Consider the following 26240-nt stretch of genomic DNA (forward strand, 5'->3'; position numbering starts at 1 on the left):
AGACTAGCGTTTGTTGTGGGGGCGAGGTAGACTAGCGCTGATTGTGGGGGGCGAGGTAGACTGGCGTTGGTTGTGGGGGGGCGAGGTAGACTAGCGTTGGTGGGGGGCGAGGTGGACAAGTGTTGGTTGTGGGGGTGGTAGACTAGCGTTGGTTGTGGGGGTGGTAGACTAGTGTTGGTGGGAGGGGCGTAGACTAGTGTTGGTGGGAGGGGCAGGGTAAACTAGCATTGGTGGGGGGAAAGGTACACAAGCATTGGTTGGGGGGGTGTAGACTAACGTTTGTTATGGGGAGTGAAGACTAGTCTTAGTTGTGGGGAGGTGGTAGACTAGTGTTGGTTGTGTGGGGGGGTAGACTAGTGTTGGTTGTGTGGGGGGGTAGACTAGTGTTGGTTGTATGGGGGGCGAGGTAGACTAGTGTTGGTTGTGTGGGGGGGTAGACTAGTGTTGGTTGTGTGGGGGGGTAGACTAGTGTTGGTTGTGTGGGCGGGTAGACTAGCGTTGGTTGTGGGGGGCAAGGTAGACTAGCGTTGGTTGTGGGGGGCGAGGTAGACTAGCGTTGGTTGTGGGGGGCGAAGTAGACTAGCATTGGTTGTGGGGAGGTGGTACACTAGTGTTGGTATTGGGGGGGGGGGAGTAGACAAGTGTTGGTGGGTGTAAGACTAGTGTTGGGTGTGTGGGAGGTAGTCTAGTGTTGGTTGTGGGGAGGTGGTACACTAGTGTTGGTTGTGTGGGGGGGTAGACTAGCCACTGTGCTTCTACACCTGTATTACTTGCTGTTTGGGGTGTTAGGCTGGGTTTATGTACAGCACTTTGCGATATCAGCTGATGTAAAAAGGGCTATATAAATACAGTTGATTTGATTTAGTGTTGGAGGGGGGGTTAGACTAGCGTTGGTTGTGTGGGGGGGGTAGACTAGCGTTGGTTGTGGGGGGCGAGGTAGACTAGCGTTGGTTGTGGGGGGCGAGGTAGACTAACGTTGGTTGTGGGGGGCGAGGTAGACTAGCGTTAGCTGTGGGGGGCGAGGTAGACTAGCGTTAGCTGTGGGGGGGGGTGTAGACCAGTGGTGGTTGTGGAGGGGCGTAGACTAGTGTTAAAGGGGGGCAGGGTAAACTAGCGTTGGTTGTGGGGAGGTGGTAGACTAGCGTTGGTTGTGGGGAGGTGGTAGACTAGCGTTGGTTGTGGGGAGGTGGTAGACTAGCGTTGGTTGTGGGGAGGTGGTAGACTAGCGTTGGTTGTGGGGAGGTGGTAGACTAGCGTTGGTTGTGGGGAGGTGGTAGACTAGCGTTGGTTGTGGGGAGGTGGTAGACTAGCGTTGGTTGTGGGGAGGTGGTAGACTAGCGTTGGTTGTGGGGAGGTGGTAGACTAGCGTTGGTTGTGGGGAGGTGGTAGACTAGCGTTGGTTGTGGGGAGGTGGTAGACTAGCGTTGGTTGTGGGGAGGTGGTAGACTAGCGTTGGTTGTGGGGAGGTGGTAGACTAGCGTTGGTTGTGGGGAGGTGGTAGACTAGCGTTGGTTGTGGGGAGGTGGTAGACTAGCGTTGGTTGTGGGGAGGTGGTAGACTAGCGTTGGTTGTGGGGAGGTGGTAGACTAGCGTTGGTTGTGGGGAGGTGGTAGACTAGCGTTGGTTGTGGGGAGGTGGTAGACTAGCGTTGGTTGTGGGGAGGTGGTAGACTAGCGTTGGTTGTGGGGAGGTGGTAGACTAGCGTTGGTTGTGGGGAGGTGGTAGACTAGCGTTGGTTGTGGGGAGGTGGTAGACTAGCGTTGGTTGTGGGGAGGTGGTAGACTAGCGTTGGTTGTGGGGAGGTGGTAGACTAGCGTTGGTTGTGGGGAGGTGGTAGACTAGCGTTGGTTGTGGGGAGGTGGTAGACTAGCGTTGGTTGTGGGGAGGTGGTAGACTAGCGTTGGTTGTGGGGAGGTGGTAGACTAGCGTTGGTTGTGGGGAGGTGGTAGACTAGCGTTGGTTGTGGGGAGGTGGTAGACTAGCGTTGGTTGTGGGGAGGTGGTAGACTAGCGTTGGTTGTGGGGAGGTGGTAGACTAGCGTTGGTTGTGGGGAGGTGGTAGACTAGCGTTGGTTGTGGGGAGGTGGTAGACTAGCGTTGGTTGTGGGGAGGTGGTAGACTAGCGTTGGTTGTGGGGAGGTGGTAGACTAGCGTTGGTTGTGGGGAGGTGGTAGACTAGCGTTGGTTGTGGGGAGGTGGTAGACTAGCGTTGGTTGTGGGGAGGTGGTAGACTAGCGTTGGTTGTGGGGAGGTGGTAGACTAGCGTTGGTTGTGGGGAGGTGGTAGACTAGCGTTGGTTGTGGGGAGGTGGTAGACTAGCGTTGGTTGTGGGGAGGTGGTAGACTAGCGTTGGTTGTGGGGAGGTGGTAGACTAGCGTTGGTTGTGGGGAGGTGGTAGACTAGCGTTGGTTGTGGGGAGGTGGTAGACTAGCGTTGGTTGTGGGGAGGTGGTAGACTAGCGTTGGTTGTGGGGAGATGGTAGACTAGCGTTGGTTGTGGGGAGGTGGTAGACTAGTGTTGGTTGTGGGGAGGTGGTAGACTAGTGTTGGTTGTGGGGAGGTGGTAGACTAGTGTTGGTTGTGGGGAGGTGGTAGACTAGCTTTGGTTGTGGGGGGGTGGAAGACTAGTGTTGGTTGTGGGGGGTAGGTAGACTAGTGTTAGTTGTGGGGGGCTGAAAACTAGTGTTAGTGGGGGGCAGGTAGACTAGTGTTGGTTGTATGGGGGGTAGACTAGTGTTGGTTGTATGGGGGGGTAGACTAGTGTTGGTTGTATGGGGGGGTAGACTAGTGTTGAAATCAAATGTAAATGGTCACATACACATGGTTAGCAGATGTTATTGCGAGTGTTGTAATATGCTTGTGGGGGGGTTAGACTAGTGTTGGTTTTGGGGGGGTGGTTGCCTAGTATTGGTTGTGTGGGGGTAGAGTAGTGTTGGTTGTGGGGGTGGTGGTAGACTAGTGTTGCTCGTAGGGGGAGGTAGACTAGTGTTGGTTTTGGGGGGGTGGTAGACTAGTGTTGGTTGTGGGGGTGGTGGTAGACTAGTGTTGCTCGTATGGGGGGGTAGACTAGCGTTGGTTGTGGGGGGGTGGTAGACTAGAGTTAGTTGTGGGGGGGTGGTAAACTAGTGTTGGTTGTGGGGGTGGTGGTAGACTAGTGTTGCTCGTAGGGGGAGGTAGACTAGTGTTGGTTTTTGGGGGGGTGGTAGACTAGTGTTGGTTGTGGGGGGGTGGTAGACTAGTGTTGCTCGTATGGGGGGGTAGACTAGCGTTGGTTGTGGGGGGGTGGTAAACTAGTGTTGGTTGTGGGGGTGGTGGTAGACTAGTGTTGGTTGTGGGGGGGTGGTAAACTAGTGTTGGTTGTGGGGGTGGTGGTAGACTAGTGTTGCTCGTAGGGGGAGGTAGACTAGTGTTGGTTTTGGGGGGGGGGGGTAGACTAGCGTTGGTTGTGGGGGGGTGGTAGACTAGTGTTGGGGGGGTAGTGTGTAGTAGAGCGGAGAACAGTATTGTTATAGAAACCCTGCAAACAAAATGTCTCCATCTGGGAGCCTCCTTCCCTGTGGCCTTCTGGCGCCCGGATACGCCCCTGTCTAAGGCCCCTAACACACACACACACAATGAAAGACTCAGTGGGGTGGCCTATGGAGGTTTGGGTACGTTCTGTCTGAATCTGGTTACACAGCAATGTTCTTGTAATCCCCACTACACACACACACACACACACACACACACACACACACACACACACACACACACACACACACACACACACACACACACACACACACACACACACACACACACACACACACACACTTCTACTTTTTAACGGCCCAGATGACTCCCCATCATTACTACCACAATGGAGCAGGAACAAACCTGTTATCACATTGGGAGACAGAGAGAAAAGAGGTAGGGAGGGAGGGAGGGGGTGTTCTGGCCCCAGCAAGGAGCCTGCCACAATGTCTTCTGTTTCCTCCTCTGTTTACCCCTCTGTCCCCTCTTCTGACCCCCCCCCTCTGTCCCCTCCCGTCAGTCTACCCCTCTGTCCCCTCTTCTGACACCCCCCCCTCTCTGTCCCCTCCCTTCAGTCTACCCCTCTGTCCCCTACCGTCAGTCTACCCCTCTGTCCCCTACCGTCAGTCTACCCCTCTGTCCCTTCTTCTGACACCCCCCCTCTGTCCCCTCCCGTCAGTCTACCCCTCTGGCCCCTACCGTCAGTCTACCCCTCTGTCCCCTCTTCTGACACCCCCCCTCTGTCCCCTCCCTTCAGTCTACCCCTCTGTCCCCTACCGTCAGTCTACCCCTCTGTCCCTTCTTCTGACACCCCCCCTCTGTCCCCTCCCGTCAGTCTACCCCTCTGTCCCCTCTTCTGACCCACCCCTCTGTCCCCTCCCCCCCAGGGCCAGGGAACAGGTGGGTTTGGAGCACATCAGACCAGACCACACCACAAACATGTTGCTACCCCATAGAACTAAGTCACTATTTATACAAGACAAAGCAACATCTACAAAGCTGATCCACTGGAGCTACTTGTGGAGGAAATCAGATGGGGGAACAAGATGGAGAAAGAGGGGCTGAGAGTAAAATATAGACATAGAAAAGGTTGAAGAAGAGTAGGAGAGAGATGAAGGAAGAGGGGAAATACCAGCGAGTGGATACAGAGAAAGAGCAAGCGACAGAGGCAGAGAGAGATGAATAAGGAGGGGAAGGAGTTAGAGAGCAAAGGAGAGAGAGCGACATCGAAGAAGAGAGAAAGAGAAAGAAAGCGAGACCAGGCCCCTGTCCTGAAAAGCCAGTGATGCGGAGCCGCATCAGCACATATGAAACAGTGAGCAGGACAATGGACCCGGCTCTGTAACCGGACCCCGTGTGCGTAATCTCTCCGTCACAAAAGAAAAGAGCGAGGGAAGGAGGGAGGACGAGGGAGGGAAGACATGGGGCTCGGCCATCTTAATCTGGCTTCTCATGGCGAGGCTGGAGCCCAGAGGTGTCATGTTCCAATCCGCCCTCGCAAACATTCCTCATTTTTCACTTGAATTGGTGGTGTTTTGTAGCGAGCGGCCCCGTAATTAACACGGGGATCTTCAGAACTCAATGACTGAACATAATTACTTCTCTCCTTTTCTTCTCTCCCTTTCTGCGGCCTGGGCTCTCCCGGCGAGCAGCCCCCGGGGCCAGGGTTTAGGCCTGACTGGCCAAACACAAAGGCTGGCCCAGCCATCACCCGCTGTGGAGAGAGGGGGAGAGAGAGGAGGAGAAGAAAGGGAGGAGGAGGGTGAGAAATGGACTGTCTCCAGCCTGCTAGGGCTGTTGGATCAGCTGTCAGTGAGACACTGGCCCAGTCAGCACTATTGAGAGAGCGCGCTATGACCTTAAAACACTGCTGCAGGGGCCCCGCAGCCTGCACTCAGCCTGGCCAAGCTATTACAGAGAGAGAGAGAGATGGAGAGAGAGATGGAGAGATAGAGAAGGGGAGGACAGAGAGACAAATACACAGACTGAGAGACAGACAGAGCGAGAGACAGAGAGAAAGACTAAATGAAAAGAGAGAGACAAACAAAAAGACTATGTTAATTGTTGTCAGCCAGCAGCACAATTCCACATTTCCCTGACTAAAAACAAACAGTCTTAAAGGGCCCACTTACCATCCACATACAAGTCAGTCACTAAATGAACACCGCCACTGTGCCTTCTGTCACTTGCCAGGCTGTGAGTGTGTTCTCCTGGGGTTGACAGAGTGACTGGCTCCCTTGGCTGCCACTAAAGTCACAGGAAAATGTTCCCTGCAGGCCCAGAGCCCCAGAGCCCAGGGATCCTCCAGTAGTACAGCTCCCTCGGAGGGCCACTTAAATACATGCGCAACTGTAGGCTAGATTAGGGCCTGCACAAGCTACATTAGCGTTAGCATCTCCATTAGCGTCACAACAGTGATTGACTGACAGGGCCACTCTGGGGTTTGCAAGTGTGAACACAACCACACTAAAGTAAGGGAATGGGGTTTGGATGCTAGCTAATGGTCGCGTACCTCACTGACAAACACATCAACAACAACGTCAAAGACAAGGTAATAAACTGATGTCAAAATTCACTCAAATGTAGAGTGCAGATACACAAAAAGGGACAGGTATGCTGATGACATGCATTTTTATGAACAGTTTGAATTTTTCATGAATTTATATGAATATTTACAGCACATAAAACAGACATAAATAAATCATAAAACACACAAATCAAAAGACCACAACACCAAGTGCACCGTAATAATTCATCTACACAAACAAAGCAATGCAACTGACACAAAAAGAACACATGAAACAAGTACACAAACATTATACACAAACATCATTTAGACTAACACATGATTAGTGGTCCCTTCTCCTGATGCGGGTTTTGGAAGGATGTTTCAAGCATCTTGCAGGGTGGCCATTTATAAACTGCACTCTCAACCAAGACGCAAATCAGATAATCATCTGTTTGTTTTAAAACATCATCAAGTAGCCTACATTAGGCCCGGACGACTCCCCACCAGCCGTGTAGCCGTTGCTAGGCAAACAGCGGCAAAGGGTTTTGTGAGGTGAAAAGGGTGGAAGGAAAGGACCAATAGGATGATGCGGCATGGCACTCCACGGACGCAGAGCGAAGAGCCACTAATTAACCACCATGCACTAATCACTTATCTCTCTAATGGGAGGACACTCACACACACAATGTGCATATACACATTACACTCACAATGTGCAGGCAGACATTTGCAGGCATCACGTATAATAGGGAGAACAGCTCTGCACCTATCCACAATTTCATTCCATTCATGTTCATGCTTGGCATATAGTGGCCTTAGCAAATAATTTGACTTCCTATGGATCTCTGTAGAATCGGAAGCGTAGGGTTCACAGAGTGTTTTAGGTGTAGGTTAACACACCGGGCCAGGTTGGAATTAAAAACCTGATTAGAAGGAGGCGAGGAGGGAGGGAGGGAGGGTTGGCTTCTGGGGAGGGTGACTAAAGTGGTGAAAAATCCAATAATTGTGCCATTCTGGGGTGTGGTATTACTCTTTCATTCTCCCTCTTTCATTTTCCCTCTAATACCTTTGCAACAGAAGAAAAGAGGACGAGAGAGAGAGGACGAGAGAGAGAGAGAGGACGAGAGAGAGAGAGAGAGAGAGAGAGGACGAGAGAGAGAGAGAGAGAGAGGACGAGAGAGAGAGAGAGAGAGAGGACGAGAGAGAGAGAGAGAGAGAGAGAGAGAGAGAGAGAGAGAGAGAGAGAGAGAGAGAGAGAGAGAGAGAGAGAGAGAGAGAGGATGAGAGAGAGAGAGAGAGCTGGCTGCTAAAGTATGTAGTCTTTGTAATTACCACAGTATTACTGGTCTAACAATGAAGGGCAGCTCTGACTGGGCCACCATCATTTCCTCTCTAATCCTCCTGCTCATTGGCAACGCTCAGGTTTCACCACCCCCATCTCCTACCACCTATACTGACCAATACCCAACCAACCATACACTTCACCGGGGCTTTATTTCACTAGCCATTGCATTCATTGGCTATTTACCACAGGGGTACGTCTATTGTTTGTGTGTGTGTGTTTTTCTCTGAGAATGTTTTTTTCTTCTATACAGGGCTAGGACAGTTGCCTGCCCTGGACACTAACCCCTGAGCTCTTAACAGCCTAACCCTTGTAGAAGGCAAAGCCATTTCCTCAAGATATGGAACCAAACCAATTACCTTAAATTAAGTCAACTGGCAACTCTTCCCCACTTCTCATCCCCTGAGCCACACGGGGCCCAAAAGCTAATCATCACAGCCAACACCTCCCCCTAGCAAACAGACAGGCCCAAGGGTACACTCACATCACACTCACAAACCATTTACTTTGCTTTTCACAATTTACTAGATTAACTCAAGACTGTAAATATAATATAATTGGGTAAATAAATGCAGTTGTCATGTAGTAGCAGACACCTTCATCCAAAGCAACTTAGGATTCATAGTGACATACCCAGTAGCCTTAATGTGGCCCATGCAGGAATCTAACCCGCAACCCTAGTGGTGCTAGCAGCACCATGCTCTCTAACTAAGCCAATGACTCCACTGTAACAGTGGTTGTGTGTAGCAGCACTGGTCGCTCCACCATTATAGTGTTACACTGAGGGGCACATAGGCTCGTCACAGAGCCTGGCCTGTAAACACACACAGGGGAGCACTAATTAACTGTCACCAACACAAGAGTTAAGAGTTGCAGTGTCACAGTGTGTCAGAGTTACAGCCCCCAGACCTGCATGTAGTACCCAGGGCCCCAGCCCTCCGCCATTGTCTAACGGGATATAATTAGATAGCATTCTGGCAGAGTGAATTAGCATAATTATGCAAACAGGGGCTGCTAAAGGGTTGGCACAAGGGAGGGCCACAGGGGGAACCTCTTAAAGCACACACAGTATGCAGTACACTCACACATACACAAATGTGCACACACACTCACACAGGCGTACATATTCATGCTCAAACACTTTCTGCATTAAGGCAGGATCATCCATTATAGAGCTATGGTATCTGAACACACACAAAGACACACACACGGTGATGTATGTAAGCTCTCGGGCCTACGAGACAGCAGGAGGGGTCGTGTCACCGGGTAATGAGGACGATTAGAAGACTAAAAAGAGTTGTAACCAAAGTGACAATGAGTGGTTTTGTAAAGGAGCCACATTATAAAGGCTGCCTATTTCCAGAGACCTGCTGTGTCCGAACAGAGGTCTGAATGGATGCCCCTATAGCCCTGATTCACACAGCTCATCCCACAGCATATGGATGGCCCCTGTAGCCCTGATTCACCCAGCTCATCCCACAGCATGTCTTACAACACCTCCCTGTAGAGTCTTATGACAGCACAGAGTGAAACCTACAATGGAGGAGCTCTCTAAGACACATGACTATCTGAACCCAACGTGTGACCTAGCCTAGCATACACCCCCCCCCCCCCCCCAAACCAGCCGCTCCTCTCCAGTCCAAACCCTGTGTCAACAAGGCTCTCATGTACCCAGCTAAAACCTCTTCAGCCCCACCTATCCCCATTGTGCCTGGAAACATTGGTCCTCACAGGAAACAAGGCCAGTTAAACCCCAAAACAAGCCCCCCTACAAGCCCTACTCCTATGGCCAATGCAGCATAGAGCACCGAAGCACACATTTGCAGGACTAATCCACCCCCAGCGTTTTGGACTCCCATTCAGGAAGAGAAGGAGCCCAAGGATTGTGGCTTGTACTCTCCTCAGGGGAGGATTTAGGGATGTGCAAGGTGGAGGGGGGGGGGGGGGGGCAGGGGGCAGCTAACACAGGGGCAAGGGGCACCCCCTCTTCAGACAATGAGCTCCTGAGCTCCCCCTCCAGCCTTTCTGACAGGGGTATTTGGGGTGAGATGTTTGGGCCTAGCAATGCGTGAGATCAATTAGAAGTGGTTGAGAGGAGGGTTTGAAAGGCCCTGCCTAGCGGTGAGGACCCAGGGCCCCCTACCTCTAGAATCTCTACCTCCACCTCCCTCTCCCTCCCCAGGAAAATCCAGACCAGATGTGGGTCAAGGAGCCAGATATCTATCTATCTGAGCCAGTGAATAGCTCCTCCAGCTGGGATGGTGCGAGGGAGGTGGAGAAGACCAGCATCCTGCTGTGGTCATTGAGGGGAACGAACAGAGCTGGAAGCACCACATTCCTACCAGATGGGTTCTCTTGTACCCTCTTAACCCGAGACCCTGGTCCTGGTGATAGGGTCATCTCTCTCATCCCTCAGTCAACCAACTGGACACCAGATTAGCTGCAGGTCAGACAAAGTTAAGCAGGTAGGATCATCAGCTCTCCTGACAAATAACAACAACATCTAGCCTACAGCTGTCTATTTCATACCACATCAATCTCTATTGAGACAGAATTCTGTAGAACCTCTAATACTTAGAGGTAAAGACTTTCAGAAGTAAAGATCCTTGTTTGGTATAATGCCACAATACATCTGAATAATTACTCTATTATACTGCAGGGTCAGAGTGCATTTTAGTATTACCTATGACCCCTAGTTTACACCAGCTAGGCCTACATGTAACCCAGATATGCTAATAAGGGCAAGGGGACCCACTGCTTATTATTTCTGGCTGTTTTCAGGTCCATCAGGATTAGCTGAGGTGATGGTATATGCTGTGCTGTGTGACCTGATAATGTGGGATGACTGAGTACAGTCCCAGTTTTGACCACTACCACGACCCTAGACCCCTGTGTAGCCATCTGGCTCACAGATGACCCTCTGATTCCCATAGCTATGAAGACACAGGAATAACCAGAACCAATCAGGTGACTGTAAAGAAGGCTCGACATACACTATGGGGTGCTAAGACATCCACTCAAACACAAGCGGTCCTTATTATCTTATTGATTAAAATGAGGATTAATCTATGCATAGGTCTACATAGCTACATACAATGATTACCATGTGTACTGTTACATCACAACATACACTGAGTGGCGCAAACATTAGGGACACCTGCTCTTTCCATGACAGACTGACCAGGTGAATCCAGGTGAAAGCTATGATCCCTTATTGATGTCACTTGTTAAATCAACTTCAATCAGTGTATGAAGGGGAGGATATGAGACATGGATTGTGTATGTGTGCCATTCAGAGGGTGAATGGGCAAGACAAAAGATTTAAGTGCCTTTAAACGGGGTACAGTAGTAGGTGCCAGGCGCACCGGTTTGAGGGTGTCAAGAACTGCAACGCTGCTGGGTTTTTCATGCTCAACAGTTTTCCCTGTGTATCAAGAATGGTTCACCACCCAAAAGACATCCAGCAAACTTCACACAACTGTGGGACCATTTGGGGTCAACATGGGCCAGCATCCCTGTGGAATGCTTTCGACACCTTGTAGAGTCCATGCCAAAACGAATTGAGGCTGTTCTGAGGACAAAAGGGAGGTGGAACTCAATATTAGTAAGGTGTACCTAATGTTTTGTATACTCAGTGTATATCCTGGGTGACAAATTATTTGTATTTTCTCTGTGGACCCATTTTCTGAAAGAGGAAAAGTGAACACACAGGAACACAGAATGAAAAGCCCAGACCACCAGTCTAGTTCGACCACAGTCCTCAGCTATAATAACAAAACACCCGAGTTTGGGCTCACTTGAGAGGGAGCTAGAACACAGATAACAGCTTTAGCCAATCTGTTCCTTTCATCACATTTGTGGAATGCTCACCCCACTGGGTAGCAGGTATGTGGGCCTGCTAAAGGCCAGGCTGGTGGGGATCACATGATCACATGACCTGGCTGTCAGGCAGGCATAGAAAGAGAGAGGCAGCTCCCAGGCTCTCTCTGGCTCTGCTGTGTGAATACTGCTGATCAGCGCTGCCTGCTAGTGGGAGTACAGAGAGATGCAGCCTTCCCTGGGGGGTTCCCTCTTCTACAAACAACATCTGATTTACTGACCAAACTGTTACTCAGCGTTATATAAGACGATACAGGACAGCTGTCACCGTGGCAGCAGAACAGAAAACAATGTTTCCATTACCATGGAAAAACAGCTGCATGACCTTCTCACCTCATCCTCAGGATGCTGATTTGATTGGCTTCCACAGCGTAACATCAGATCATTTGTATTGCATGAGACTGTGTTAAGTCCTTACACAGAGGTGATCCTCAATCTGCCCTCAGCGATAATGGTAAAAATAGCCTTTTCTCACTCTCTCTTTCCAACAGGCTGAGTGACTCACCAGAAGAGCAATCGATGTAAGTGGGAAAACAGTGTGTTAACGGAGGTCATCATAGGGAGGTAGTCATAGGTTAAATGAACGCACACTCTTAAACATGTATATGGAGGATGTACTCACAGACATTCCCTGTATTGTCAAAACTGTTGAGAACCTCATTCACTCTGATGGGCCCGAGGTTATCTCTGGAAATGAATGAGAGAGAAATATGATTATACAGTGTGTGTGTAAGCTGCACAGTGCTCGGCTTAAACATAGGACAACAAGGATTTCAAACCCACCTGAGAAAGGCACTGAACTCTGGGAAGGAAGCACTTGTGTATTCCACCCACTGGCCTTCGGAGGGGTCATCTGTCTCTTGGTGCGTGACACTGGTTTTGTTGAACAGGTTGAAGGAGGAGAATCTCCGGACAGACACCTGCTTGACCTCTGAGTCTCCACTGTCCAGCTGTTTCTGCCTCAGCACCTGAGGGAGTGGGAGATATAGCAACTGTCAAACAACACAACCTGACCTGCTTTAAAAACACCACCTCAAAACACATGTACTGACCAAATTAGAGTGACATGGAGGTATTAGAACCTTCTATCTAGCCTAGTGATGAAGATCTGATATGGCTCCAGGCTCTATTGTTCATCCTTGAAACTGATCCCCACAGTTCTTGTAGTAGTGTGGTCATTATCTTGTCACAGGACACCTTTAGTTTATTACTAGCACTTGCTCAGTGCAATATGAATTAGTGATGTTTTATTTCTATTTTTTTAACTATACAGTATTTGAAATGCAAGAGGATATTTCTGGAAACATTTTGTGTATCAGTGAAATGCCCATGTAAGGACAAAACCTCCCTCTCAGGTCATGCCCTCACACTGTTATGGTTACAGCCCAACTGGGACAGAGGACTGGAGAGTTGTATATAATCTCAGTTACACATGTTACTGTAAATACTGATACAGGTCTATGAATGGTAAATCGCTGATAAATGTAGCTTAGCTAAAGCCAGTATATATCTAGCTAGCTAATGGCGCAATGATATTAGCTAGCTAGCTAACGTTAGGCGCAACACAACATTGATTCTGTCAGTTGATAACAAACCCATTGGAAATGTGACGCTTGTTTTACCTGTCGTAGGAGAGTCCATCTTGCACGAGCTACGTCGGTTCCACAATTAGGGTCTCGATTGGATTGGTGGTTGGTAATGAGCTCTTTTTCTTTATTTTCTGGCAAGGATGGCAACGGCGATTCGTGGTATTTACATTTTTCTGGTTCACCTGTCAACTTCCCTTCCATCCTGTCTTCGGTGTTTTGGGCAAAAATAAATACAATTCTAAATGATTTACAGTGTGAAGCACACGGTCTAATAAAGCGAGTATGGCTCTGTTTGTTCACAGAATAGGACAAGTAGTACAGTGGTAGCGTGACATCAACCGGTAAAACCCTAACTACTCCTGTGCTGCTGGAGAAAGCATGCTACTTCCGTACACTTATGGCAGCAAGACATAGCAATTTATTACCAACATCATCGAACGCAGTACTGAGTTAAAAATCGTATGCCTTCTGGGATTGATTAGTTTTGCCTAGTTTATACGCCATCAAACAGCGCTCAAATCAATGTTTTGAAATGTTCCTGCTAGTGTCCTGGAGGTTGCCCAACGGCAAAGGCAATCAAACTACATTTAATTACATTAACGAACTATGGACTATTAAAGCGACATAAGAAGACATACTCGATACTGTTTTTTTTTGTTGAGAAAAATGCGTTCAAACTTGGGGTGGTGGTCACTTTCAAAACAATGATTGACATGAAATGATAGCTTGGTCGGTCAGTTACAGTGACAGCGACTATGTGTTCCATGACCAGTCTGCAATCGTGGCTCAGTCCTCTGATTCGGGGAAGTAAATGTAATCAAGTCTGGAGCCTTTTCACCTGCAAACCTAGAGGATTGATCTACCTAACGGATGCACGTCGTTTCACAATAGTAAAGGTGCTGTAACTCGCTCTCTATTGGTGCTAGTTACATCGCAGACCTTTACTTCTGATTACTGTCCTCATCTAATATTTAAGGAATGTTTCTAGGGATCTGTTACTGACAAACATGCTAGCCTTGTAGTAACCAAAGATGAAGTGGATATCGTAGAGAAACTGATCCTGTTCTTAGAATCTGATAGGCAATGGGGTCTTGTTTTTGTTGTAGGAAATGTACTCTCAAACGGTCAATCCAAATGTATAAAGGCACATATATTCAGATGACAGTCACACTGTGAGCATTTGTGCATACATTTCACCTAATATGTTCATGTCCTTCAGGACCCTTCCAGCTCCACTGTGGAATTCAACTCTCATAATAAGAAATACAGAAGTCTGGAGAGGTCTTTCAAGAGAAGGTTAAGGGCCATATACCAGAGGTTCTCCGGATGCCCAGACAATACAACGGTAAAGTTGTGCCTGATGTTTTGGCAAAGGTGTCTAAACAACTAGCACTGGTTTAATAAAGTAGTCATTTTACTGACAAACAGCTGTCTCTCCAGATCCAGGGGCGTAACCACGTGTACTTCATGGAGGGGGATGGCATCTATAGAATGGACACCAGGCAGGGTAAGCACAATTTTCTGGACAGACCTTTCCCTAATCACACCACTTTCTACTACTGTCCAGAGCTGAAGAGAAGTAAATTACATTAAACAATGTACGGTGTGGGTTTGTGACTGACTGGCTGCAGGTGACCCAGAGCCAGAAAAGGTGTTGTGTCTGGACTCCGTGGGGAAGGGAGATTGGAGCCTCCAGAGGTTGCGTCTCTCCCCCAGTGAGCATGCCCTGGCAGCGACAGTGAAGACCCCCCACAGAGAGGAGGCCAGGTGTGTCCTGGTCAAGCTAGGAGACAGAGAACCTACCCTGGACACACCTCAACCTCTACTCACCATTGACAAGGTTTTCAGCGTCGGTGAGGGAGAGGGTTAATAACATGGAGATAAACAATGTAGGGTTATACTGTGCCTTCGGAAACTTTTCAGTCTTATTCTTTACATTGATTAAATAGTTTTTTTCCCTCATGAATCTACATACAAAACCCCATAATGACAAAGCAAAATCAGGTTTAGAAATGATTGATAATTTATTAAAAATAACAAAGTGAAATATTACATTTACATAAGTATTCAGACCCTTTACTCAGTACTTTGTCTAAGAACCTTAGGCAGCAATTACAGCCGTGAGTCTTCTTGGGTATGACGCTACAAGCTTGGCACACCTGTATTTGGGGAGTTTCTCCCATAATTCTCTGCAGATCCTCAAGCTCTGTCAGGTTGGATGTGGAGCTTTGCGGCACAGCTATTTTCAGGTCTTTCCAGAGATGTTAGATCGGGGTTCAAGTCCGGGCTCTGGCTGGGCCACTCAAGGACATTGAGATTTGTCCCGAAGCCACTTTTGCATTGTCTTGGCTGTATGCTTAGGGTTGTTGTCCTGTTGGAAGGTGAACCTTCGCCACAGTCTGAGGTCCTGAGCGCTCTGGAGTAAGTTTTCATCAAGGATCTCTCTGTACTTTGCGCCGTTCATCTTTGCCTTGATCCTGAGGAGTCTCCCAATCCCTGCCGTTGAAAAACATCCCCACAGCATGATCCTGCCACCACCATGCTTCACCGTAGGGATGGTGCCAGGTTTCTTCTAGACGTGACGCTTGGCATTCAGGCCAAAGAGTTCAATCTTGGTTTCATCAGACCAGAGAATCTTGTTTCTCATCGTCTGAGAGTCTTTAGGTGCCTTCTGGCAAACTCCAAGCGGGCTGTCATGTGCCTTTTAATGAGGAGTGGCTTCCGTCTGGTCACTCTACCATAAAGGCCTGATTGGTGGAGTGTTGCAGAAATGATTGTCCTTCTGGAAGGTTCTCCCATCTCCACAGAGGAACTCTGGAGCTCTGTCAGACTGACCATCGGGTTCTTAGTCACCTCCCTGACCAAGGCCCTTGTCCCCCGATTGCTCAGTTTGGCCAGGCGGCCAGCTCTAGGAAGAGTCTTGGTGGTTCCAAACTTCTTCCATTTAAGAATGATGGAGGCCACTGTGTTCTTGGGGATCTTCAAAGCTGCAGAAATGTTTTGGTACCCTTCCCCAGATCTGTGCCACGGACAATTCCTTCGACCTCATAGCTTGGTTTCTGCTCTGACATGCACTGTCAACTGTGGGAACTTATATAGACAGGTGTGTGCTTTTCCAAATCATGTCCAATCAATTGAATTTACCACTGGTGGACTCTGATCAAGTTGTAGAAACAATTCAAGGATGATCAATGGAAACAGGATGCGCCTGAGCGGAATTGCGAGTCTCATAGCAAAGGGGCTGAATACTTATGTAAATAAGGTATTTCTGTTTTTTTATTTGTAATACATTTACAAACCTTTCTAAAAACCTGTTTTCGCTTTGTCATTATGGTTATTGTATGTAGATTGCTGAGGATTAAAAAAAAAAAAAAAATCAATTTTAGAATAAGGCTGTAACTTAACAAAATGTGGAAAAGTCAAGGGGTCTGAATACTTTCCAAAGGCACTGTGTTTAATATGGACTCTTCTACACAGAAAATAAGATGTGTGAGGATTGTCGTATGTATGTGTGTGTGTGTGTGTGTGTGTATAGAGTGGGCTACAGATGACATCCTATTCTACAGCAGTCAGCAGAAACTCCAGTGTCACCATGTGTTCCGTCTGGACCTGACTGCCACTGGGACCAGAAGCGCCCTGGTGTACCAGGAACAGCAGCCTGAGTAAGACTAACACACACCTCTCCTTTGTCACACCTGTGTGTGTGTGTGTACATCATGTACTGTAATGTTTGAAAGAGGCCATGTTAGGACACGAGCCATTAAAACACAGAGAACATGTGTTAAAGTGCTCTGTTTTCTTAAGTTTTCTTTTGTCCACAGTGTGTTTGTTGAGGTGAGTCTCTCCAGAGACAGGAGGCTGGTGCTTGTTAACTGCAGCAGTAAGAGGAGCTCTGAGGTGTGGCTGATTGACAGCGCCAAGCCCCTTATGGAGCCCACCCTGGTCCAGGCCCGCCTCCCTGAGCTGCTGTACCATGTAGAGCACTCCCACGGCCAGCTGTACATCCTGGCCAACACTGGACCTGGACAAGAGTACCAGGTAGCCTACTGCCTCAGACAACCCCATAGACATTGATAGAGTACCAGGTAGCCTACTGCCTCAGACAACGCCATAGACATTGAAATAAAAATATTCTCTATGGACAAATCAGTGGATCTGCATGCAAACAAACAGCACGCACAGTTGCACACTGTGTTTGTGTGTGTACATGACGTGATAAATGCATGTGTTATCAATATAATCTATGATTCTACTCTATGCTGTCCCAGGTGTTGAGGGCACCTCTCTCATCCCCCTCCATCAAACACTGGGTCCCAGTGTGTAGCCCTGGTCCTGGGACAGCTGTGAAGGACATGGAGGTGCTCCAGGACCACTGTGTGTTGGCCACCAGGGATCCCTTAGGCCTGCTAGCACTCCAGGTGTTCCCACTATCTCAGCCAGCAACCACATCCACCCTGCAGGTGACAGAAAGAGCTATATGAAGACATCTCTCTTATTTGATTAGTATCATTTTTATTCCACAGTTTGAAAATACATAAAATGTTACACCAGACAGAGGATACAAGTCAAGAGACTTGTTTCCATTGTGGTCCTTTAACAGGCTACTCTATTTCTCCTCCTGCTGAGGCAGTTGATTATCATTCTGATGGCCATGACTATGTTTAACACTACACTGCCTAGCCAGGTGTACTGGTAGTATACTGTACCATGAAAGCTAGGCCTTAAACGAATACTGAGATTCCGGCAAAGCCATGAAACGACCTCTAACTTCCTTCATACTGCACGCAGAGACATAAAAATGACATCCACAACTTAATTGCTAGAATCTAGCAGTATCCCTTTAACCAGAACTGTCCTCCATCTCTCAGCTGCCACCGTGGGCCTGTGCCATAGAGACCAAGAGGGCTGGGCTAACAGACAGTGGCTGGTTGGAGTTCCTCCTGTCGTCTCCAGTCCACCCCCCTGTCCTGTACCGCTACTCCCCCAGGGAGTACAGGCTCCTCTTACAGGAGGACACAGAGGAACACAGAACCCCCCAGGAGTATCAAACCACCCGACTAGAGGCCCCCAGCCAGGTAGACTGGATCTGAATCGTACACACACACATTCAGAGAGGAAAGCCTCAAGAATACAATGCCGAAATGATGGGTGTGGACTGTATTTTGGTAATCCACTGAAGGGTTCACCAGAGGCTCATGAAACACCATAGTCTAGGAGCTCACACACACGTTACATTCCCTCGCACACAAGCACAGTTTTTTTTTCGAAAACAGTATGTCATATTTTGTGTGTGTATTGTGATTACTGTACTCTCTCTCGGCCTATAGGACGGTACTATGGTGCCACTGACTCTCTTCCACATACCTATGTTGGAGGACCTGAGGGGTGCTCCATTGCTGGTGCATGTGTATGGGGCCTATGGCATGGACCTTAACATGGACTTCAGCCCAGACAGAAGACTGCTGCTTGAGGATGGCTGGGCTCTGGCCTACTGCCATGTCAGGTAGCGCTACAACTCCCAGAAGCCTTTGCGCCACAGAATAACTGTTCCTACAGGATAAAGTCTGTTGTGGGTGGCTATATTAATTGTTCGTGCTCTCATTGTAATGTTTTCTGTAGAACATATAGTACCAGTCAGAAATGTGGACACACCTACTCATTCAAGGGTTTGTCTTTATTTTGACTATTTTCTGCATTGTAGAATAATAGTGAAGACAAACTATGAAATAACACATATAGAATCATGTCGTAACTAAAAAAGGTGTTAAACAAATCAAAATATATTTGAGATTTGAGATTCTTCAAAGTAGCCACCCTTTGCCTTGATGACAGCTTTGCACACTCTTGGCATTCTCTCAACCAGCTTCATGAGGTAGTCACCTGGAATGCATTTCAATTAACAGGTGTGCCTTGTTAAAAGTTAATTTGTGGAATTTCTTTCCTTAATGCGTTTGAGCCAATCAGTTGTGACAAGGTAGGGATGTTATACAGAAGATAGCCATATTTGGTAAAAGACCAAGTCCATATTATGGCAAAAAGAGCTCAAATAAGCAAACATAAATGACAGTCCATCATTACTTTAAGACATGAAGGTCAGTCAATCAAGAACTTTGAAAGTTTCTTCATGTGCAGTTGAAAAAAACAAGCGCTATGATAAAACTGGCTCTCATGAGGACCGCCACAGGAAAGGAAGTACCAGAGTTACTGCTGCAGAGGATAAGTTCTTTAGAATTACCAGCCTCAGAAATCGGCAATTAACTGCACCTCAGATTGCACCTCACAGAGTTCAAGTAACAGACACATCTCAACATCAACTGTTCAGGGGAGACTGCGGGATTCAGGCCTTCATGGTCTAATTGCTGCAAAAAAAACACTACCTAAGGACACCAATAAGAAGAAGAGATTTGCTTGGGCCAAGAAACACGAGCAATGGACATTAGACCGGTGGAAATCTGTCCTTTGGTCTGATGAGTCCAAATTTGAGATTTTTGGTTCCAACCTCTGTCTTTGTGAGATGCAGAGTAGGTGAACGGATGATCTTCGCATGTGTGGTTCCCACCGTGAAGCATGGAGGAGGAGGTGTGATGGTGCTTTGCTGGTGACACTGTCAGTGATTTATTTAGAGTTCAAGGCACACTTAACCAGCATGGCTACCACAGCATTCTGCAGCAAATACGCCGTTCCCATCTGGTTTGCACTTAGTGGGACTATCATTTGTTTTTCAACACGACAATGACCCAAAACATACCTCCAGGCCAGGTAAGGGGTATTTGACCAAGGAGAGTGATGGAGTGCTGCACCAGAGGACTTGGCCTCCACAATCACTCGACCTCAACCCAATTGAGATGGTTTGGGATGAGTTGGACCGCAGAGTGAAGGAAAAGCACCCAACAAGTGCACAGCATATGTGGGAACTCCTTCAAGACTCATGAAGCTGGTTGAGAGAATGCCAAGAGTGTGCAAAGCTGTCATCAAGGCAAAGGGTGGCTACTTTGAAGAATCTCAAATCTAAACTATATTTTGATTTGTTTAACACTTTTTTGGTTATTACATGATTCCATATGTGTTATTTCATAGTTTTGATTTCTTCACTATTATTCTACAATGTAGAAAATAGTACAAATGAAGAAAAACCCTGGAATGAGTAGGTGTGTCCAAACTTGACTGGTACTGTATATGATTATCTGTCTTGTAAAAAAAGGAGTTTGCAGCACTTCTGAATGTTTTACCACTCTGACTACATGTGTGGTTGTAGGGGTGGAGGTGAGCGTGGCCTGGGCTGGCATAGACAGGGTCGTATGGAGGGCAAACTGAGAGGAGTGGAGGACCTGGCTGCCTGTATCCACAGGCTCTATGACCTGGGGGTGTCGAGACCGTCTCTGACCGCCCTCACCGCTCGCAGCGCCGGGGCCGTACTGGTGGGGGCGCTCTGCAACCTACACCCCCAACTCATACGAGCTGTCACACTACAGGTAAAACCACCGAGACCCTACCTGCAGCCTTCAAAAACACACACACACACATTTCCACCCCTATTTTCTCTGCTCTCTCAGGCCTGAATCCTTACTTGTGAAAAGTGTGTGTAACTTAACTTTCCGAGCAAATACCCCACTGACATCAACAGTGGCGACCCGTAATTCAGGGCAGGTGGGGCAGAGCCGGTGGGGTTTTGAGCCCCACATTTTTAGCAAAAATAAATAAATAAAATGTTATATATACATATACAGCTGTAGTCGGAAGTTTACATACACCGTAGCCAAATACATTTAAACTCTTTTTTTATTTTTTTACAATTCTTGACATTTAATCCTAATACAAATTCCCTGTCTTAGGTAAGTTAGGATCACCACTTTATTTAAAGAATGTTAAATGTCAGTATAATAGTAGAGAGAGTGATTTATTTCAGCTTTTATTTCTTTCATCACATTCCCAGTGGGTCAGAAGTTTACATACACTCAATTAGTATTTGGTAGCATTGCCTTTAAATTGTTTAACTTGGGTCAAACGTTTCGGGAAGCCTTCCACAAGCTTCCCACAATAAGTTGGGTGAATTTTGGCCCATTCCTCCTGACAGAGCTGGTGTAACTGAGACTGGTTTGTAGGCCTCCTTGCTTGCACATGCTTTTTCAGTTCTGCCCACAAATTTTCTATAGGATTGAGGTCAGGGCTTTGTGATGGCCACTCCAATACCTTGACTTTGTTGTCCTTAAGCCATTTTGCCACAACTTTGGAAGTACGCTTGGGGTCATTGTCCATTTGGACGAGCCAAGCTTTAACTTCCTGACTGATGTCTTGAGATGTTGCTTCAATATATCCACATAATTTTCCTCCCTCATGATGCCATTTATTTTGTGAAGTGCACCAGTCCCTCCTGCAGCAAAGCACCCCCATAACATGATGCTGCCACCCCCGTGCTTCACGGTTGGGATGGTGTTCTTCGGCTTGCAAGCATCCCCCTTTTTCCTCCAAACATAACGATGGTCATTATGGACAAACAGTTCTATTTTTGTTTCATCAGACCAGAGGACATTTCTCCAAAAAGTACGATCTTTAAATAGTACCCACAAAACACCAGTCTCAACGTCAACAGTGAAGAGGCGACTCCGAAATGCTGGCCTTCTTGGCAGAGTTGCAAAGAAAAAGCCATATCTCAGACAGGCCAATAAAAAGAAAAGATTAAGATGGGACGTTGAGACTGGTGTTTTGCGGGTACTATTTAATGAAGCTGCCAGTTGAGGACTTGTGAGGCGCTTGTTTCTCACACTAGACACTCTAATGTACTTGTCCTCTTGCTGAGTTGTGCACCGGGGCCTCCCACTCCTCTTTCTATTCTGGTTTGAGCCAGTTTGCACTGTTCTGTGAAGGGAGTAGTACACAGCGTTGTACGAGATCTTCGGTTTCTTGGCAATTTCTCGCATTGGTAAGGATTCACTCCATTGTGCTGGAAAGAAAGCTCTGCTGTTGGGACAACTTTATGTAGGCCCTAACAGTTTGTGGCCACAGCTTGTCGCCATTATAGTGGGGGGCAGCAGGTAGCCTAGTGGTTAGAGCGTTGGGCCAGTAACCAAAAGGTTGCTGGATCGAGTCCCCGAGCTGACAAGTTAAAAATCTGTCGTTCTGCCCCTGAACAAGGCAGTTAACCCACTGTTCCCCAGTAGGCCATCATTGTAAATAAGAATTTGTTCTTAACTGACTTGCCTAGTTAAATAAAGGTTAAAAATAGTGCAATGAATGTGTAGTGTCTTTGCTGGCATACATCTAAAAAGAAATGTGGATTTACATGCTAAAATCGCCACTGGACATCAATGTATAATTAGTGGAAAAGTTACAGTTACAGTATGGCCACATATCTTGAGTAAGGATTAGGCCTTCAACCTCACAAGTCACTGGTTAGGTGTTCTCTTCGGTCTCCAGGCACCTTTCCTTGATGTGCTGGGCACTATGCAGGAGCCCAGTCTGCCCCTGACGCTGGAGGAGAGGGGGGAATGGGGGGATCCCATGTCAGACCCCTGCCAAAGGGACACTATCGCCTCCTACTGCCCCTGTCATAACATTACACCTCAGGTTTGCTTATAAACCTTACTGTACACAACACAAAACCATAAAATAATATGCAAACATTGCCCAAACAACTTTTAAACTCTGTGCTTTTTCTCTTTGGGTTTTAGGCTGCTACCTGTATAGCACTTTGTGACAACTGCTGAGATAAAAAAGGATTCATAATATAAATTAGCGTTTTTGTATGTGTGTATACCACAGCACTACCCCTCCATGCTGCTCACAGCCTACATAGAAGACAACAGAGTGCCTGTAGCCGGAGTACACAAGTACGAGGAGAGACTTCAGGAAGCAATTCACACACACCTCAATGGCCACCCTGTATCTGGTGAGTAGATAGACATGAAACAGTTACTCTACCTAAAGCACATTCCAATGAAGGCTCATTATCCCAGAATTGTCCAGAGTTTTGTTCTTCCTGAAGAGCAGCAGTGTGGTCAGATTCAGGTCCCACTAGAGGAGTGTGTGTTCCTCAGGAGACTGCTGTAATGGATCATTGCTAGAAGTGTAGGAGTTTATATCCAGTACAGAGCAGAGGTCACCTTGTAGCACAGCAGCTCTATGTGAATCAGCGTCAGCAAATCATACTGATTCCCCCAGTAAGGGACTTACTCTAGCTCTTTACCGCTCCTTAATAATCTCACATCAATTCAATATAAGGCCTTTATTGGCATGGGAAACATATGTTAACATTGCCAAAGCAAGTGAAGTAGATAATAAACATGTGAAATAATAAATTAACATTAAACATTACACTCACAGAATTTCCAAAAGAATGAAGACATTTCAAATGTCATATGTCTATATACAGTGTTGTAACGATGTGCAAATAGTTCAAGTGCAAAAGGGAAAATAAATAGACAAATGTGGGTTGTGTTTGTACATCTCTTTCTCTCAACCACACACTGTCTCCTACTCTGTTGCTCACACACACATTCACTCTGTCTAATTTTCTGTCACTCACAGACATACACACACTTGTGTGCACAGGCAGAGAGGGTCTCTCACTAATCTCTACCCCTCTCCTCTGTCATTGATAAAGTGCTGATCGCACACCCACAGCAGGGTTCATTAGCATGTTTATGAGATAGTGTATCAGCAGGAGAGATAAGGAACAATACACTGGGCTCTGGCAAGGTCAGGAGGAGGCTTGTGAAACACAGCACATTGAGGAGAGAGGGAGGGGAGAGAGAGGGAGGGAGGGAGCCTAGGAGAGCAGCAGTCAGATTAGAGAGAAATTACTGAGGACTTTTCAGAATTAGAGCTCCTCGTTTCCTTTGCTCTTCTCATCAAGCTGTGATCACAGGAGGAAACACTACAGAACACACCAGACACTCACTACATTATAGGGGAAACACCTATTGCTGTTGTACCCAGCCTAAAATATCTTTGCTACTATTGATTAAATGACCATTTTGCTACTAGAGGGACTGGATATTGTTGCACCCCGCCTGACTGCAGCCACTGATGGCACATTCCGATCAGAACCCTTCATCCCTGGCAATGACGACCTCTGATGTGGTCATGTTGATAGAGATCGGCCACTTGTATTGGACATGATGAACAATGCATTTGTTTTCTAATTTGTTGTTTGTGTGTTGTCATCTCTGTATCCAGAATCTGAGTCCACACCCAGTGTCATTCTGGACCTTCAACCGGGAGCAGACCACTTTGGCCCAGGGGACTTTGAACTGTCTCTGACTGAGGTATCTATGGGCTCACTCATGATATCCCTTCTTTTATAGAGTGCACGACAATATGACCTGATCAGTCTCTGACCCATAAACCGTCTGAGTGGCACCCTATTCCATATATAGTGCATGAGTTAGTGTAGATTTATGAACACTACATAATCATAAACACTGTAATAAGCGTCACTAACCTGCCAACCAAGTTTGTTGAGTCATAAAACATGTTGGCATTGTTGATATGGAGTTAGGTAAGAGGATTACACTATTAAACATTGCTGTTCTCAGGCTGACCTGACAGCCCACTCCTGTCTCTCTTTCCCCCACTCAGAGTGCTCGACAGCTGGCCTTTCTCCACACAGAGCTGGGCCTGAACCAGCAGAAGACCCACAACAGGCGGAAGTAGAAGGAAGTGTGGAGGAGAACTCATCAGAGCCATATAGAGATACATGTGTGGTTGACCCACGGGGGGTTGAGTAAAATAAAATAAACAGTTTGGGGGTACGAACTCAAAATATAAAGACAACAATTTCTATTTCTTTTTTTACTGAGTTACAGTTCATATAAGGAAATTTGTAAATTTTAATTAATTAATTAGGCCCTAATCTATGGATTTCACATGACTGGGAATACAGATATGCATCTGTTGGTCACAGATACCTTTTAAAAAATTAGGGGGTATATCAGAAAACCAGTCAGTATCTGTTGTGACCACCATTTGCCTCATGCAGCGTGACACATCTCCTTCGTATACAGTTGATCAGGCTGTTGATTGTGGCATGTGGAATGTTGTCCCCCTCTTCAGTGGCTGTGAGAAGTTGCTGGATATTGGCGGGAACTGGAACACGCTGATGTACACGTCGATCCAGAGCATCCCAAACTTGCTCAATAGGTGACATGTCTGGTGAGTATGCAGGCCATGGAAGAAGTGGGCCATTTTCAGATTCCAGGAATTGTGTACAGATCCTTGCAACATGGGGCTGTGCATAATCATGCTGAAACATGAGGTGATGGTGGAGGATGAATGGCACAAAAATAGGCCTCAGGATCTCGTCACTGTATCTCTGTGCATTCAAATTGCCACCGATAAAATGCAATTGTGTTCATTGTCTGTAGCTTATGCCTGCCCATACCATAACCCCACCGCCACCATGGGGCACTTTGTTCACAACGATGACATCAGCAAACTGCTCGCCCACAAAAAAGCCATACACGATGTCTGCCATCTACCTGGTACAGTTAAAACCGAGATTTATCCGTGAAGAGCACACTTCACCAGTGTGCCAGTGGCCATCAACGGTGAGCATTTGCCCACTGAAGTCGGTTACGAAACTGAACTGCAGTCAGGTCAAGACCCTTGTGAGCACGACGAGCTTCCCGAAAGTTTGTGCAGAAATTCTTTGGTTGTGCAAACCCACAGTTTTATCAGCTGTTCATACTGCCAAATATTGTTGGAGGTGGCTTATGGTAGAGAAATTAACATTTAAATGCTCTGGTGGACATTCATGCAGTCAGCATGCCAATTGCATGCTTCCTCAAAACTTGAGACATCTGTGGTGTTGTGTAACAAAACTGCAAATTTTTGTAGCCTTTTATTGTCCCCAGCACAAGGTGCACCTGTATAATGATCATGCTGTTTAATCAGCTTCTTGATATGCCACACCTGCCAAGTGGATGGATTATTTTGGCAAAAGAGAAATGCTCACTAACAGGGATTTTAACAAATTTGTGCCCAACATTTTGGAGAAATAAGCTTTTTGTGCATATGGAACATTTCTGGGATCTTTTAACACTTTATATGTTGCATTTATATTTTTGTTCAGTATACTTTAAAATGACTAAAACCAAATCAAAACAGTGTAGTAATGATAATGGACCTACATTTATACAGTTTCTGGACTGTGTCCAACTCACTAATAATCACCCAAATTAAAATTCCAAAAACAATGGATAGAGGACTATCTTTTGCTCATTTTGACAGTGAGGAAATAACACATTGTCAGTGCAGCCCCCCGGACCTCGTGAAGACTGAAGACAAATTAGTGACATCCCTGATCTACAGTATGACAGTGACAGTCGTGACATTAGAAGGGTGAGAACTGCAAGTAAGTTGTTTCATCTGCATATTTGTGGTGAGAAGAGAATGACATTTGGAAAATTAATG

General features: G+C 47.0%; 2 protein-coding genes across 3 annotated transcripts in view; one reads left to right on the top strand and one right to left on the bottom strand.

Annotated features, from left to right (window-relative positions):
- camkmt (calmodulin-lysine N-methyltransferase) overlaps window positions 1–13253 on the bottom strand; it is a 204881-nt gene extending 191628 nt beyond the window's left edge. For both annotated transcript variants that reach the window (XM_071409403.1, XM_071409404.1), the window contains exons 1-3: window positions 12864–13253; window positions 12025–12209; window positions 11864–11928 (exon numbers count right to left, since the gene is read on the bottom strand). In XM_071409403.1, coding sequence (XP_071265504.1) covers window positions 11864–11928; window positions 12025–12209; window positions 12864–13031 — 418 coding nt within the window. In that variant the 5' untranslated portion in view covers window positions 13032–13253. The remainder of the gene's footprint in view (window positions 1–11863; window positions 11929–12024; window positions 12210–12863) is intronic.
- Window positions 13254–13436: 183 nt separating this feature from the next.
- prepl (prolyl endopeptidase like) lies at window positions 13437–24602 on the top strand. Its single transcript, XM_071409401.1, has 14 exons — window positions 13437–13726; window positions 14050–14175; window positions 14271–14337; window positions 14462–14683; window positions 16366–16492; window positions 16652–16868; window positions 17099–17290; window positions 17699–17905; window positions 18158–18333; window positions 20086–20302; window positions 22245–22394; window positions 22590–22716; window positions 24006–24094; window positions 24408–24602. Exons 1-14 carry the CDS (start codon window positions 13586–13588, stop codon window positions 24480–24482), a joined length of 2133 nt encoding a protein of 710 aa, XP_071265502.1. The 5' UTR covers window positions 13437–13585; the 3' UTR covers window positions 24483–24602.
- Window positions 24603–26240: the final 1638 nt, after the last annotated feature.

This window comes from Salvelinus alpinus, chromosome 7 (genome assembly GCF_045679555.1).
Source record: "Salvelinus alpinus chromosome 7, SLU_Salpinus.1, whole genome shotgun sequence".
Lineage (NCBI taxonomy): Eukaryota > Metazoa > Chordata > Actinopteri > Salmoniformes > Salmonidae > Salvelinus > Salvelinus alpinus.

Excerpts from the sequence above, each read along its gene's own strand:
- prepl (XM_071409401.1), top strand. The coding sequence starts at position 13,586 with ATGTGTTCCATGACCAGTCTGCAATCGTGGCTCAGTCCTCTGATTCGG. Across the intron at positions 18,334-20,085 it reads CTGGCCTACTGCCATGTCAG|GGGTGGAGGTGAGCGTGGCC; the intron begins GTAGCGCTACAA and ends GTGTGGTTGTAG. Across the intron at positions 20,303-22,244 it reads TACGAGCTGTCACACTACAG|GCACCTTTCCTTGATGTGCT; the intron begins GTAAAACCACCG and ends TTCGGTCTCCAG.